The sequence below is a fragment of the Solea solea genome, chromosome 9 (genome assembly GCF_958295425.1).
Source record: "Solea solea chromosome 9, fSolSol10.1, whole genome shotgun sequence".
Classification (NCBI taxonomy): domain Eukaryota; kingdom Metazoa; phylum Chordata; class Actinopteri; order Pleuronectiformes; family Soleidae; genus Solea; species Solea solea.
In genome coordinates, this window is record NC_081142.1 from 1,913,423 (window position 1) to 1,930,729 (window position 17,307).

At 38.6% G+C, this 17,307-nt stretch overlaps 1 protein-coding gene and 1 long non-coding RNA gene across 4 annotated transcripts; one reads left to right on the forward strand and one right to left on the reverse strand.

Annotated features, from left to right (window-relative positions):
- Positions 1-111: 111 nt before the first annotated feature.
- Positions 112-13,700, reverse strand: plin3 (perilipin 3). The gene is made up of 8 exons (XM_058639180.1): positions 13,556-13,700; positions 9,241-9,333; positions 6,749-6,944; positions 5,889-5,971; positions 3,995-4,226; positions 2,498-2,838; positions 1,450-1,668; positions 112-705 (listed from the first exon to the last, which is right to left on the reverse strand). The coding sequence occupies exons 2-8, from the start codon at positions 9,310-9,312 to the stop codon at positions 565-567; spliced, it is 1,284 nt and encodes a 427-aa protein (XP_058495163.1). The 5' UTR covers positions 9,313-9,333; positions 13,556-13,700; the 3' UTR covers positions 112-564.
- Positions 13,701-13,748: 48 nt separating this feature from the next.
- On the forward strand, positions 13,749-16,746 carry LOC131466091 (uncharacterized). Of its 3 annotated transcripts, none has more exons than XR_009241381.1 (3): positions 13,749-13,884; positions 15,044-15,167; positions 16,540-16,746. It is a non-coding gene; the product is annotated as an uncharacterized LOC131466091 (long non-coding RNA). The 3 variants fall into 3 exon arrangements; XR_009241382.1 differs by having other exon boundaries at positions 16,549-16,746; XR_009241383.1 differs by lacking the exon at positions 16,540-16,746 and adding an exon at positions 15,247-15,553.
- The last annotated feature ends 561 nt before the right edge of the window (positions 16,747-17,307 follow it).

The following is a 17,307-nucleotide window of genomic DNA, read 5'->3' on the forward strand; positions in this document are numbered from 1 at the left end:
AGGCCCCAAGGTTCCCTTTGCCCTGGGCTTCCAAAATACCTTGAAACACCCCTGATTCATATCGCCGTCATGTAAATGTCAGCAGCGGAAACACCAAAATAAGACGTATAAGACAGTCAACTGAGTATTTATTGACAAATCAGGTCATTAGCTGCATCCATAAATACACCATGGTTCACATAGTAAATGCTGAAACAGCAGATTTAAAAACAAATGAAATGCACTATGATCAATTTGAACATGTTACTGAAGATACATGTGTCCTGTTTTCAACGTCTTATGAAGGCACAACAGAAATCTTTCAAACAGACTTCAAAAAAACTAATTTCTATTCAATTATAAACATTAGAGTGCAGAAATATATAACTTCTCTCAGGCTTCCCTGCTCAGTGGCTTCTGCTGTAATCAAATTCTAAATCATGATTGTAGTGTCATAAGTTCCAATTACGGGATCGAATGATGGCAACATGTTTTCTTCTTCAAGCAAGCTTTTGTTTAAATGGGCCATGTACAGTGAACCTCAGGTCTTCAAGAAGACTTGTGTGGTACAAGTCTTCTCAAAGTCTACTTGTTTGGACCAAGCTCCTCCATCGCCACGTCTCCTTCTTCCCTCTCAGTGATCCGAGGGGCAAACGGTCCCACCAACCAGTTGAGTGGTGTGTTGTTGAGCAGATACTCCATGACGCCATCTAGAGAATGTTGAACCTGGGAACAATAGACAATAACAACATAGATGTGTGCATGTTATTAGAGGCAACAGATGAAGAGACAGCAGTAGCAAGACGCCCATAAGGCCTGGGTCATACTTTCTGAGAGTGCATGTCCGCAGAGGTCTGCTGTTGTCCGTGTGACGTAAATGTTGTTGACCTTTGAGGAAATTACACAAGCACTGCCACATTTTGTGACCGTACAGACGATACAAACCAACTGTGGACAAACTCCTGATAGGACATGACACCCTGCAGACATGGAATGTGGAAAATATGACCTAGACCTAAGGATGCAGCCTGACTTGAAAAACACGATTCAGAATAACACATTTCCTTTGTGCAGTGAATCATAATTATTCTGTGAAAACCATGTCCTTAGGCAAAGACAGTAACAAAGTGAAAGCAAGGCTGATGTTTTTATTGGGCCATTGTGCGGTCTAATCAGTTTTAACATGGTTATGACAAGTGTAAGCAATAACGTGTTACATCAGCTTTAAATGTAAAGTATGATAGACTGTCCTAGATTCATGAAACCACGTGAATGGGCAGATGCAAATACATGTTTAGGTACTGCAGGAGTTTCCTGTTCAATTCCTGCTCAGTAAATCTCTAAGGTTATTATTTAAGGACCAATTAAAATATAAAAGCTATTCTTAGCAAAGCTGATGCAACAAAAATAACACTGCACTGAAGAAAAAAAAAAAAAAAAAAAAAAAAAAAAGGGAAGCAAAATGAGTACTTGGGTCAGTTGGTGACGGCTCCGCTCCAGAAGGAGGGGTGTGAGATTGCTGGTGCTCCCCAGAGAGGAGTACAGCTCTTCAGCTGATTGCCTCGCGTGGGTCAGCTGGTCCTGGACTGCAGCTGGCAAACCCTGAGCACTGGAAACCACACTGGAGGACGCTGACCGCAGCTGATCACTCAGACCACGCACCATGGACAGGGCCCGCCATTCCAGGTGCTGTGGACGCAAAACAGTACGTACATCAACTGTCAGATTATATCAACAACAACAATCATACAATTTAATGTATTTAGTAAAGCACCTTTCACATAGTGCTTCAAAAGGATACAACTTAAAACTGTAGCATGCAACTTTTAAATACACATCGTTAAATCAGTTCATAAGATACAGATTAAGCTTCACATGACTCTCTCTGTGTTTAGATCAGTGCAAGAACAGCCTGATTTCACATGAAGGACGCAACGAACACATGTTACATCGTTCCTGTTCATTAGAGACCAAACAGACCTCGACTAAAAACATCAACATCAGCTAAATTCACTGAACGTTAGGCACTGCAGCGTTTTAAAAGAGAGAAAACAAGCAAGCATTTAAAACAAGGTAATAAATACCAGATTCAATTACAGACCATCAAATGAAAAAGGCAAAAACACACACACTACTTTTCCATGCACAGTCAAATCAAGCCACGGTTGTATCAATTCTTTAAGTGGACAATATTTGTTTTATGTCGACGCTGCTGATAGTAAAAAAAAGAAAAGAAAGAGTGTTCCACTAAAAACATGATATCTGAATTCCACATGATTCAGTACAGGCAGCCACAGAGGAATGCCTTTATGTTACACTGCAGAAACAACTGCTGTTTGGGTCCATTTCAGAGAAATGGGATTACAATCTGATGGGGGTGGGGGGGTTTCCAAGTAGGTCACTTAAGAATACACTTTAAAGGCTGCAAATGTACAGTTCATGCACTGTAAATGCTATGAAATGCACAATTAACCAGATTATGAACCATTTGTTCAATCCAAGTTGCTTGTTCCCTGACCTTGGATTCATCTTTGGTCACATCTGGCTCTGGCTCAGTCTGTCTGGCTCCAGCCTCTGTCCGCTTCCACTCTGTCCAGCGCTGCAGCAGCTGCTCCGAGTCTCGTCCTGTCTGGTTAGTGGCCGTACCCGCGCTGGTACGGGCTCTCTCCAGCAGGTCCAGAGTACTGGTGATCTGAGCCACTGCAGTGTAGCTGGTCTCCCTGGCATGTCGTGCACGGTTCAGGGAGAGCTGTAGGGCTCTCTCTCGTACCTTGGCAGACAGTTTACCCAGGCGGACAAAGTAGCTGGGGCTGTCTGGTGTGGTAGTCAACTCACCGGTGGCAGGTTCAGCCACAGCAGCTGAGAGCGGAAATAAAAATGATCAGTCTCAACCACAGCTATTGTTTGTTGCTTGTTCTTGATACTTTACAGCACTTGGCATTGGTAATGTAGCATTACTGCACTTTTCGTCTCTTTTCTTTACCCCTTGAAAACAGAAAACTCTGATCAGCCATAACATTAAAGAACTGTGCCTGGTTGTGGTTCATCTTCATGGAAAATGTTTTATTTAGGACTTGACTTCTGCACCTCTGTTTCCAACATTGAGGAAATGTGTCCCATGATGGGAGACTTTGACCCGTCACAGGGCAGTTCAGAAAGATAGAGGACGCTCCTAATACCTGCTCTACCACACAGCTGCACATACACGTCCCTTTGGTGACAATATCAGCAAAGGTTTCAGAAATGGAGAGATTACTTCGAGTCATCTCTTGTAAGTGTGTCTCTCCATCATCAGTTGAATGGGCTCAAGACAGAGAACTGCGAATTCCAAAATGTTAATACTTATTAATATTATTAATATTATATATCAGCTTTTTGATTACTTCACTGTGACGGGTAAAGCAGATTAGCTCAGACGAGACGAGTGAACATAACAAAGGTGCAAAGTAACACAGACTCCCTGAGCCTCTGTTAAAAGCTTGGTTTGGTGCATCTGTGGGCCTTTGCTTCAGAAACCATTGAACAACCACTAAGTTCTGCTATTATGGGTGCTGGATGCTGCCGGCACTGATTACAACAGCAGTAAAATCATTTCTCACATCCTAACCAGACAACAGAATGGTACATTATGGTACAAAGCACATAAAAGGCTTATTCTAAGGCTATGAAAACCAAACAATTATTATTTTAAATACTGTATACAAATATACTTGTGGTTCATTTCTTAAATATTACACTCTGGACACTCTTAAATAACATGTAAATATTTGAGTGTTATACTGTCAAAAACATTGAGTGATTTGTTCTAGTCCACAGTTTTACTATTAGCAGTTCTCGAAAAAACTGGGTCCTCATCATCCATAATTAATTCATTCAGACTGCAGCCTAGTTTCAGCTTCATTTGATCCAACTGTCAGAAACACACCTGTGTGTACCGCAGCAGGAAACATATGGGTTTTTTCACCTAGGTTTTCATGGTCTAATTATATCTTCCACTGTTTGGATGGTTACTGACCCAGCTCCTTCTCAGTGATTGGTAGGTTGTGGTCGACCCAGTCCTCGGTTCGGCTGAGGGCCAGGCCCATCCCACTGCTGACCATCTGCCCCATCCTGGTGCCCATGACTGTGCTGATACCTCCACTGACTGCTGCACAGGTCAGGTCCATGCCGCCCATCACTGCCCCCACCACGGCTTCTTTGGCACCTGCCACTGACTGGTACACCATGTTGACTGTGTTCGACACCACCTGGGAAACAAAAGAACTTAATATAACTTAATATGTGACATGCTTGGAGAGAAATAACAATGCTTCACATAGTTCTTATCCAATGAACAGACTTTGGTTATTTCCTTTCTTCTACTTCTTCGTTACTGAGAGGTTTGTGTTATTTTTCTTGAAATGTTGACTTAATCTTGTTTACAATGTCTACATATGCATTTGTAATTAAAAGTCAATAAATACATTTAAAAACTTAAATCGTTTACAGACTTATTTTAAAACAAAGCAAAACACTTAAGATATGTCAAACATGTATTAGTTGATAGCATCATGTGTCATAAGAGATAAGAAAACAAGTTGAATGGAAATAAATGTATTGAATTCTTTCTATATAATTTTCTATACATAATGGTTTTAAATATGTGATTGTATGCTGCTGCTGCTCGGTATGTACGGTATGAACACAATTTAACACCAGGTATAAGTGAAGCTCCTTGTTTCCGTAAGTTCCAGGTGGCAACTGATGGTCTGATGGACTGATAGTGTTTTGAATTTGATTTGTAGTCCCAGTTTTAATGCTAATGGCCACAGTTTTACACATTTTACATGTTGGCAGTTGAAAGCAGGAGGTTCAGGAACCAAAGGCAGAACACACTTAAAAAGAGACGAGAAGACAAAATAGTACGAATCATTAAATAGCAAAAAGGGAGCAAGTACCAATAAAAGACATTTTAAATAAAATTATTATTAAATAAATAAAAAGGTAAAACGAATAAAAGAGAGGTCAGCAATGACATCATATAAAAGGAAGTCTATAAAAATGGGTTTTAAGAGGTGATTTTGTCAGCCTTATCTCCTCAGGCAGGCTGCTCCCAAGTCAAGGTGCCCTGTTAGCAACGGCACCAACACATTTGATTTAAAAACCTGGACTTTCTAGTGAACGAAGAGGAGGTTTGAGTGCCGGTCAATGAGGATATACATTGTGAAGATATTTTTAAATGAGATTGAATAGACAAGAATTTGTTGCACTATTTTTGGACCATACGAGTGTTACTATCTGAAATGTTTATTTTATTTTGTTTTGTTTTATTTATTTTTATTTATTTTTCTTTGGTATCTTGTATTAATTGTTTAATTTCATCCTTAAATTGTCTGTCTGAAGTTTTGTTTATACCACCTGTGTCTCAGTGTAGTCTGAATAGTTGTTCACTTTTGGGAGTCTGTAACCTATCTGTAAACCTGGACTTTGTAACAGCCTGGGATTCTAATGGTGCTCGTGGCTCATGTGGGATCAACATTTTAAAAGTGTCTGCTGCGTCGTTTGGAGCAAGTCTCCATCATGCTTTAAAAATGATTGCTGTAATCTTAACAGCAATTCTAAACCAGTGAGGGATGATGCACGTCAGTGCAGCAGCAACTGAAGATTAGGAGTCCACTGTTCTCTTTCTCAGCTTATACAATATCAAAAGAAGATTGTGGTTCGAACCATCTATGTTTTTGTTTGTATGCAGGCATAGCTTCTCAGGAGGAGCAACTCTTCACATAATGTTGCTATGGTTACCTGGATGTCATCAAACATTTGGACTGATTTTTAAGTCATTAGAAGAAGCAGCACACGATTAAAGAGATTATGACTGAAATGTATTCTTGCATATTATACTGTACTATTAGCACGGCTCTGTTTCTGACCTGGTCTGCTGGTTGGTGAAGGATAGGAAGCGTCTCCTCCATCTTTTCCAGTCCCTTCAATGCATATTCATTGACTGCGGCAACTGAAACAAGTGCACATTAGAAATTTAGAGCAATGAAAATGTAAATAATCCAAATGACTCAGAGAGGAGTGACTCGCATACATTTTGTTTAACAATTTAAAGATTTCTGTGACACAATTTGCTCTTATTCAGACATTTTATTATGTTATATTCTAACCCAGTAGCAGTAGAACTAGGAGTGTTAAAAATAGTTTGCTGACATGGACTGTTCTGCTTCGATGCAGTGACAGCAAAAAAACTTTTTAGGGATGGGACACTTACATTTCATTTGTTAAGAGATATTTGAATGCATATTTATCTGACTGAATATTGGAAATTGAGGATGTATCTAAAATTGCTGACATGTTAATCGTAATCAAATCAAGAAGTAGAATTAAAGCAGCAGTTAGCCACCAGGAGGCGACTCCACTGTTTGCAAAAAGAACTCATATGGTTCATATGGAAGACCTTAGGCCTCAACTTCACACTTGATTTATAAAATTCATATGTGATACATGATGTTGATTTGTTTATAAATTGTGTTTCAGTTTAGAGGAAAAGTAAATGATAAAGCATGACACATACAGGTGGATATTGGTGCGATTGACAGCTGGTATCATCCAATAGCAGTCTGTGAACTTCTAATTCCAAAAACTGACATATTGAGGTGTTCATTTACAACCAAAAACACAACATCATTTTTATGTACAGTCTATGTTTATTACTATTATTCTTCTTATTATTTAAATGCAGTCATTGCACATGCATCATACTGTATCTGCCACAGGGAGAACTTACGCTGTGGTTCTATCATGTCCAACAGAGGCTTGGACCCGGTAGAAGCAGCTGCACCAAGAGTTCGGGCCCCACTCTCTGCTGCATCCATCACTCCCTTCAGCATGGGCACTTGGTCTTTGGTGCTGCTGTAAGCGCTGGACACTGCCTCACAAGCTGAGCTGACCAGTGGCAGCTGGGTCACCCTGGAAACAACATTCTTGAGAAGAAAAAGAGAACAGATGAACGAAAACGTCCCGTTAGTAAACGTTTACTTTTACTAGTGAACAAAGCACAAGTGAAGTGTATTCTCCTCCACTCGGTTATTTGGCGATACGCCCTCTTTCAGCATGTAGTATTAAGCGGTTTCCGGTTTTGCTGGTTTAGCTGGATAGTTGTTCACATTTTGAGCCACACTCCAAGTCTGCCTACCATTTTCTGAACTTTAAAATATTAAATTCTTAACAGCCCTACTATGTGATAACAGATTACAAGTAGGACAGGAAATTCCAGAAGACTCTATAACTGGCAGCTTTCTGAAACCCTGGCAGGAAATAGTAAAAATTTGTAGATTAGGAGAAGCATCTAAAATGATGAGGTGGTGTGCCTATGATTCAGACTTTGCACCAAATAGAATTGATGCCAGATTTAAGATATGGATCTCAAAAGGTTTAACTACCTATTATTCATTTGTCCACAAAGGGACATTTCGGAGTTTTGAAGACCTACAGAAGGATCATGGACTAGGAAGGGATGATTTCTTTAGATATCTACAAGTGAGACATTATTTTAACAAAAATCTTAAAGAGGTGTTAGGAAGAGGTGAGTCAGGGCTCATGGAGGTATTTTAATCATTAACTAAACCCAGATCAGGCAACAAAATTATCTCCAAGTTATATAATGCCATACAATTAGCTAAACAGGAGAATACAGATTACATTAAAAAGAAATGGGAAAAAGAAGTAAATGTAACGATCACACAGGAGAGCTGGGAGAATATATGCCAGCTACAATGGGTCTCGACCGGGTCAAACACGTGGCGGGAATTCTGCTGGAAAAACACCACAAGATTTTTTATTACACCTATTCAGAGAAGACATCAGGGCAAGGGGGATGCTTGTTGGAGACACTGTGGGTCGAATGGAGCTAATCATTTTCATATTTTTTGGGACTGTCAGGTAATAAGATCTTACTGGGTAGAGATCCACAAACATATTAAAAATGTATTTAGTGTAAATATTCCGTTTAAATGTGAAACTATGTATTTGGGTGATCTGTTGTTGGAAAAATGGAACAACAGAGACAAAAAATTGCTGGCTATACTGTTGGCAGCCAGTAAGAAATCCGTTACGAGGAAATGGTTAAAAGTAGAACCACCCACCATTGATGATTGGATTGAAATTGTCTATGGGATTTATATTATGGAGAAGATCTCCTTTTCTCTCAAAGTTGAAAAAGACAAATTTTATAAGATGTGGTCCAAATGGACTGAGTATGTGAAACCAATCAGATCTGATTTCATCTGACTGTATTTGTGCTTTGTGTGAAATTGACCTTTTTTTAAGTGATGTTTTGTTTCTTTGAGATGGTGCGCTCCCCAGTTTTGTTTTGTGAGTTTATTGTTCTCAACTAGATAAGTAATGGTCCGTAAAAGTAAATTCCAGAAGGGCAATATGGACAAATTCATCAGGATTTTCTGAATCCATCCTTTCCTTTGACCTTGAATGACTACAGCTGTATTTATTGTATGTGATGGAAACTTGCCTTTCTGAATAAAAAGATAATTTCAAAAAAAAAAAAAAATTAAATTCTTTGAGTTGAGTTAGGGTTAGGGAGCATGAACTCAGTCTTCTCGTTGTCTTCTTCTTCTGTGCAGTGCTGGCCAAAGCCTTTATAGGGCCCGAAGCAGAATATGATTTAATGGCACCCCTCTTACCACCTTGGAGTCGCCTTTGCTTGACTAGTAATTATACAAATGTAACGCTTTATATTGCATTAATATAAATACATACATTATAGTTGTGTTATTCACACCAAACCCATGTCAACTTTTTAACCTTAGAGGGCAGTAAACTCACATACATGTCCTAGCATTAATTTGCACTTCAAAGTGAAGCACTAAGTGAGGTGATACTGAACTTGAATCAAACAAGTAAACCAGTTTAATGACTTTGTGCAAATGTGCACTTAACTAAAACCAAATAACTTAAACTTAATACTTTTTTTGAATCTAAATATATCTAAGACTTTGCTGTGGCGATCTCAGCTGACACCTAGATGTCTTTAATATGTCATAAGAAAAAAATATCCGCACACTTTTGGGGATCTGTGTGACGGCTTCTTCTATTATTTCTATAGCAAAAGCACAATTTGACTCAATGTCAGTAATTGAGGTACTGACTAAAAATAAAGTGAAATGTAACCACTATCATCAGGACTGCTTCAGTATTGTGTTAATGATAATGATTGATCAGCTAAATGCAATGGCTGTCATCTTGCATGACAGTGCCCCTCACCTGCTGGTCTTCATCAGCTGCTTGTGCTGCCGCTGCAGCTCCACTCTCCTTTGTCTTGTCACTGTCTGCCATTGTTGCTGCTGGATTCAATCTCTGACATGATGGGAGGCAGAGTGTCAGAAAGTCAGAATCACCTCACAGTGCATGACACACATTACATGTAGTGATAGACTTTAACCTTGCACACAAGTAACAGTAGTGTCTCACAGATTTTGGAAACACTCTGCGGTCAGACAGCGTAACAAGCAGAAAAAGCAATGCAGCCATGTTAAATTCATTCAACAACACTATGATGCAACAAGCAAGAAACTGTGCTGAGAGAATATGGTGGTGCAACCAAGCATACGTTCAAGTTACTATGTTTTACATTACAATTCCATAATGAAAACATTTATTTCCTAACACAGATGTTTTGTTATTATATTCTTTTAAATGATATATTTAATATTTAGTTAAAAACAAAATCAAAATTCATACCAAATTCCAATATTACTGAAAATCTGGAAATTAACTGGAAGATTAATTGATGATGACAGTAATTAAAAAGATACAAGTGAGGAAAGTGAAGAGGCACAGGAGTAGATAGGAGGGACCTCCCTGAGGAGCATCTTCTCCTCCTCCTGATGCTGCCAGCATGTGGACGGCAGCTGTTTGAGTTCTACCAGATGGTGCAGAGAGACATAGGTGGACTCTCAATCCACCTGTCTCCACTGCAACACTGTTAACAAGAATTTGACATGCTCGATTTGATGTCTCGGGCAGATGAGTCAAAAAAAGGGACGTGAACTATGTGACCACACACAGCAGTGGGATGAGAACTGCATCTGAGCAGCTGTTTCCTGCTGCCTGCACAGACTGCTCACATAGACTAGGCCACATGTCTACCTGACAACAGAGGATCCAATTTTTTAACTTACTAAGTGATTTATTGAAATGCTGCAAAGGGAAGCATGCATCGTGGTTTGGAATAATCTCAATTAAGATTCTTCTTTTTCATATTAAAATATTTGATGGGTAGATCGTATCGTATCTGCAATGCTGATTAAGAATTTGTTTTGGATTTTAGTGCATTTCAGATTTTGAGAGCTTAAAGCAGGCAAGTCCGGCCCTCGGCCAGCTTTGGTTTTATAATGTATTATTTATGGCCAGGGATGGAGTGGGACAGATAATAATCTCATCCCCATTAGCTCAGCTGGTAAGGAGTTGCACTTTGCACTTACATTCACCTCCTATTATGTCATGATATCTGACTCAAGATGTTATTACATTACTTTACATTACATGTCATTTAGCAGACGCTTTTATCCAAAGCGACTTACAATAAGTGCATTTAAACATTTGGGTACAAATAAGATCTAGAAATAAGATGTGAAAGACTTTTTCACTTGTGTTAGAATTGGTTGCATTGCCATTTAAAAATGATAAAAGTAAAGGAAAATACAATGATTATAAAACAGTTCATTTGAATTTAACTTTTACTGTTAAAAAGAAAAGGTCTGAAGGGACGATTGGCCCTCGTTAAAAAAAGTGTGGACACCCCTGGTTTAAAGTATATTTTGACAGTTATCTCCATGATATTGTGACTACATGTCCCTACGAAATAACTGTGATAAAACTGGTTAAAACTAGTTTTTCGAGGATTAGTTTTTTAATTTAAATTGAGAAAGTCAACACTGAACAGAAATAAAATCCTATTTTTGTGAGTTGACATAAATGTAAGTGTGTAAAATGGGCAGATATAACCATTTTAATAGTCAATAAAGGCCAGCACATGCAAACTGAATAGGCACTAGATGCTGGACTCGGGGACAAAAGAAAGGAAAGAGGACATTTTCACACTTCCCACAACCTTATTAAATGATTTTCCAGATAATGTTGGTGACACTAGTTCTTCAGACTGGTTTAGTCTAATTGTGATATCGTTTCACTTTGACCATGGCTCCCTGAACTGCATTTAAATGAACTGTGGCAGATTTTGTGATGTCAGCAAATCTTGTATAATTATCCAACTAATTGGGTTGCTTTACACCCTAAGGTCCCATCCACAAGGAAATTCACTAATGTTCTGTGGCCAGCCCCTAAGATTTAACCATGGATGACCTTGATGACCTTGATATCAGGGCTTGGTGATAAACTAATAAAAATAACTTGCATTTCTTTCTTTCAACATTTCTTTCTTCTTCAACCTTTGCACAGGAACAAAAAAGTTATGTTAATAATCTTACATATAGCATGAAAACTATCATAATCAACTGAACACATTTTTTGTATCCTAAATGTACAGTGGTGGGAATCGCCAGCGACACCACGATATATCATCACGATATTTAAGTCATGATACGATATTATCAAGATATTGCAAAATCATATGTTGCGATTTACTCACACAACGCAACAGCTCTAGTGAGAATCAGTGCATGGCACCATCTAGTGGACTGAAACATCAATTGTTTTTTTTATGGTAATCCACAAAAAGTTTAATGTGTATTTGTAACATCCGTAAAAAAAAATTGAAAATTGAAAAAAAAGAGATACTTGCTGTGTGAAAAGCGATATATCGCCATGCAAAATATTGCAATATTTCACTGTATTGATTTTCCCACCCACCCCTACAAACGTATCAAGTCGCATGACCCAGCTATTCTATCTTAATTTAAAATTGATTGCGTTCTTTTCGATGTCTGAGTGAATAACATAATCTCTAATGTTATCTTGACTTATCTGTCTAGTTTTGTTGGAGCTCAGTGTGATTACACCTTGCGTTTTGTTGCAACAGCTTTCTTGTGCAATTTGTTTTCAGATAAGATCTTTACTGGCTTTTTTCCCACCGCTGTGTCTTACACTCTGCTCCCTGGTATCTCCAGTGAGACAGTCCTGCCTGCATATTATGAGGAAAGCCGTTACAACACAACCAAGGCACTAAGAAATCATCACCACACCGACAAGTGACACCAGCGAGGCTCTGGTTGTACAGACTATCTGACCTTTTCCTGTTTCACAATAAGTCAGTGTTATTTGTCACATCCTCACACTGTTGAGTCAGATCCTCCAGCGTCAGGAGAAAAAGCAACTTTGCTCCCTAAGGAAAGTGAAAAGCTGGGATGTCAAAGTGTTGAGACACTCGTCTTGGTGAACAGGGTCAAGAGTAAATGAACCAGAGACTGGGAGAGGACACATTATCAATGAGATCAGGTCAGGAGTCCAAATCCAAGGGATTTTGTGTTAGATTTAAAGGTGGAGAAGAAGAAAAAATGTTGCTGTTGTTAGTGAAATACATTTAAAAAATCTATATTGTGACAGCTATCACTAATCTAGCGTCATGGCCTGACAATTGGGGTGGGATTAGGGAACATCAGATGCTTTCTGACTCACATATCTGTACTTTATTATTTATATTTCTATCAACTTTTTTACTTTTACTCCACTACATTATCTAAATAAATTGTGTACTTTTACTCCACTTATACAATTCCCCTAACAATCTTCGTTCACTTGTTACTACCAAATAAAATCAGAAGATTTCTGGTAATGGTGTGTATTTATATAGCACTAGAGTTTTGTCATACTCTCATTCATACACATTTTCTATCACACTTATCTTTACACATTACCAGCACAGACGCCAGGAGCATCACGGGGTTAAGTGTCTTGCCCAAAGAAACATTAGCGGAGCCAGGAATCAAACCCACAACCTGCCAGCTCAAAGACAACTCACTTAATTCAAACTTCTCCCTTTATTAATGCATTAACTCTAGTAATATTATAAAAAGTGACTTCAACTTCTATCAAAGTCATTTGGGGAGATATTTGCACTTTTACTGATGTATGTGTTTTAGGTACTTTGATACAAGACTGTGCTTAACCCTAACCTAAACCCAATTCTAACCCTGACCCTGAAACCACATTTTAACCCTTAAAATGCATTTAAGGGGAGACAGAACGTGAGGACCAGTTAAAATAAAATGTCCTCACTCTCTATGGTCTCATGTATTTTGGTCCTGACAAAGATATCAATACAAGAACACAACACAACAAACACACATAGTTGTCGCTGTGTTTTCCAGGTAATGGTTGAGGAACTTTTTTCCAAAACAAGAACCAAACTAAACCAAACCAAACTAAACTATATCAACGTTTCCGTTTTTATCGGTGCGTCACACTGTGTCATGAGTTCAGTTGTGACGTTAAACTCTGTCCTTCATGACAGAAGTAAGTTAAAGGAAGTGAGTGAGGCGGTTTAACAGCGGTGAACTAAGCTAAGCTCAGCTAACTCCAACTAAACTGGAGGAGTAAAGCAGTTAAATCAGACACTGACCTCAGTCTCCTGTCCTGGTGTGAACTGCAGTCAAACACTGGTCAGCGAACCGAACACACTTCCGACCAACTCTCGTTTCTGTCAACCAAAGCGAGGAGCGGCTGCACTGAGGGCGGGGTAACTAAGTGTGTGTGTGTGTGTGTACGCGTGTGGGACTGTCTTCTAAACGTTTAAAGGCATCACAGTCACTTTCACACAAGGCTTACACCAGAGGTGTCAAACTGGCGGCTCACGGGCCATGTGGCCCACTAATAAATGATATGCGGCCCAACATTTAATATCATGTTATTATGAAAACCTGGTCCACAAACTCTTCTGCTGCCAGTAAGGTAATAGAATATAGACAGAATGTGATACTACATATATCTGCTACCAATGGTTTTATTATAGTAATAATATAATATTCGGTTTTAATGATCATTATTATAAATAAAAATAATAATAACTAGTATTGCAAGCGGTTCTGAACGGTTTTGAGCTTGAGGGCTCGCGAGTCTCCGTGCGCCCACGTCGATACGCGCGCCTCTAGCTCAACTCCCGATCATTCACCGCTTGCGGTACTGGTTATTTTCAGTCCTAGACCGTTTCTCAATACTCAAGTAAGCTACTTGGGAAGTATATACTTGAGAAGTACGCTGGGAGTATATACTTGCCAAGTACGGGAGTACACAAGTATGTGGTTGTTTCTCAATACTCAAGTATGCAAGTATGTATGTATTGTTCTGCTGTTTGAATGGTGGCTGGCGCCAAGTGCTGCAGCCTCATTAGCGCCACCTACGGTGTTGATAAATGAACATATGAAATACTTTTAATAAATGCATATATATGTTGTTATTATTTTTACATTTAAAATATTTAACTTCATTTATTAATTTATTTCTATTAAATTATACAATACAAATAATATAATGTGGAAAATAGATATATAACAGCATTGTAGAGTAGTATATATATATATATATATATACATATTGACGTGCACAAATATATACTACTCTACATATCTAGTATTTACATATTATATTTAAATACAGATACAATGACCGTGCGACTTTAATATAAATCTAACATTCAAAGTTAAAATAAAAAAAACATTAATAATATACAAACTTTCAAACTGTCAGGTCAAAATGTTTCCATTAAAAACAAAATAACACGTCAACAACAAATCTATGGATCACACCAACCATCTAATGACAGCGTAGTCTGAGCCAGCGGATCATTTCATCAGGACAGGCCGAGGTAACGCTGCTCTGTGCCGGGCACAGTGAGCGCCGAGCGTCCGCAGAGGCGGAGCTGATCACCTCTGACAAACGTCGCTGTCATGGCAACACCGTTAAACGTTGTGCCGTCATATTCAGCACACACTATCTACTATGTGTTTTAAGTCTTTCCGCCAATTTCAAAAGTTGATATGATAATCTCTGTAAAAGTTATTCCCGAAATCATAAAATAACTTTTTTTTGGTTTATTTTCTGCCACCACCAGGAGGCGATGTTTTCAAACTTGACAGTTTTTGTATAGACATCTCCAGCAATGGCCCATCATCGAGCATCTCAAGTTACAACTGTTGTTATGGAAGACTGCCCTGATCTGGAGTATCATAAAACTGGTATGTAATATAAAAAAAAATTCTCTTGCAAAAATGATTGTTTGGGCAAATGTAATAACTTGTATGGTCTTAAATGTAGCTCCGAACACCGGAACAGAAGGACACAGTTTCAGAGCTGTCCTTGTCTTCTTGATCTCCCAACAGTCAACAAAACAAATCAGAGATGGCTACATAACAAACTTCAGCTCCTGCTGATTAAGTGACATTCATCAATTCATGCTTTAGTTCATGATATTTAGTCCATAGTCATGTTTAAGTTCTTCAAAACCACCATTTAATGCATACTGTATACAGTTTAACAACAACATTTCTCACGCTGTAACTGTTCATAGGACAGTGGCATATTTAACAACCTCAATTTCACAAATGTTGACACAGTAGGAAAAATTATCATAAAAAAATGTAATCTTTTTGCAAAAGAAAAAATCACACTATAGTACACTGAGAGCAGCTCAACAACACGTCTGGTTTTGTGAGTTTGCATTTTGATAATCTACTTTAAAAAGGTGATACAGTCAAGAAGAGTTCATTATTGTTAACTCATTGTTCATCATTCAATTACAGTTTTTAAGCATTCAAGCACTGGACACACGTTGCTGAAATGTAGAAAGCGGAATTTCCCCATTCATCCAATAGTTATGTGATAACTGGCACTGCAGACAGGACAAATGTCACTCTATTTATCTTGTTATCCAGGTAGAATGAGATTTGTTGTAACCTGGAAAAATACATCTGTATAGCTGCAGACATTCTTAAATGCGTCCATTCTTTACTAGAGTTTGAATGGATTTTTATTAAGCAATTTATTGTGTTTTTATCAACATTTTCCCTACTGTGCAAAAGTAAAAAATTTGGGTTGAGGATTTAGGCTCTAATATGGGTCGGGTCTGTCTCTCATTGGGAGGACCATGTGCCAAATTAAACAGTTGGGATAGGGACTGAAGGATGTGATGGTATGGCCCCTGCTGACATCTAGGCCAGAAATGCAGTTCACACCTCAGGTCAGTCAGTAATTGAGTTACATTTGTGACTTTACTTGCATGTATTTTCAATGACTGAGCTGGTTATTTTTTCCATTTACCAAGAATGTGATCTGCATATTTTCTTCCTTCCTACACTTTTTGTGTTCTTTAAGATGCTCCTACAGAAAATCACATGGCCAGTTGAGGACAGTGATGATGAAGACTTTGACCTACAGTAGAGTCCATGTGCCGCATCGCTGGCTTTCTAAGGATGTTCATTGAAACAGGTATAAACACCTTATTTGGCTAATGCATTACTCTCTTTACAAATGCCTCTATGTCTCATGGATGGATATGATTAATTAAAGTTGGACCTAAATGTTGTCTTAAATCTATTTGATGACTTTTAGCTCCATCAGGTACACCGGCCCAGCTGCTGACATTGTGGGTTGGCTGGGAGATGCTTCCTTCTGAGCTGAGAGTGGAGATTTCTGGGTGAACTCTTCCTACGTCTTCTACATGCTTTGAAACACTAAAGCTGCCAGCTCATTTCAAAACCTACATGGACTTTGAGAAAGCACTCGTCTCTGCCATAAACAGTGCACAGACTTGGATCAGGTCAATTGACACAAGTTCAGTGTCTTTAACACACTGTGCAGTACTATTATTTATTATGAAACCAAACTGCATCTTCAGTGTCAACAAGACAGCATTGTTATTCATTCTGAGGTCAATAATGAGACAGGAAGTGGTTCATGAAGTTCATTCAAAGTAAAACAGGTTTTATTTTTCTTTGATTAATTTTAAGGAAAGCAAACTTTTTCAGTCTATCCCGTTCTGTAGTGCTAAATAAAAGCATGGGTTGGACATCAGTCTGCTACAATTCTTGATAAAACTTGCACAGTCTCTATGATCCAAGTGCATCAGTTACAGAAACTACAAACCTCCACGGTCTCAAAATGTACTGTACTGTCAGATATTGTCCCTCTATTAATATATAAAAGTAAGCTTCCACATGCTTGAGGTTTACACTTCTGACTGTTTCATCAAAACAGACATGACCTGTGATGTTCAGCCTTCTATGATCACATAATAGCCTTTACAGCAGGGCTGGGGGGTGCAGGGCACATCCGGACAGCCAGTGGCGGCTCCAGAGATTTTCTATTGCAGGTGCTATT

Coding starts and splice junctions, on each gene's coding strand:
- plin3 (XM_058639180.1), bottom strand. CDS start 9,312: ATGGCAGACAGTGACAAGACAAAGGAGAGTGGAGCTGCAGCGGCAGCA. Junction 6,945..9,240: donor CAGCTGATGAAGACCAGCAG/GTGAGGGGCACT, acceptor TTTCTTCTCAAG/AATGTTGTTTCCAGGGTGAC. Junction 4,227..5,888: donor TTCACCAACCAGCAGACCAG/GTCAGAAACAGA, acceptor TTTGTTTCCCAG/GTGGTGTCGAACACAGTCAA.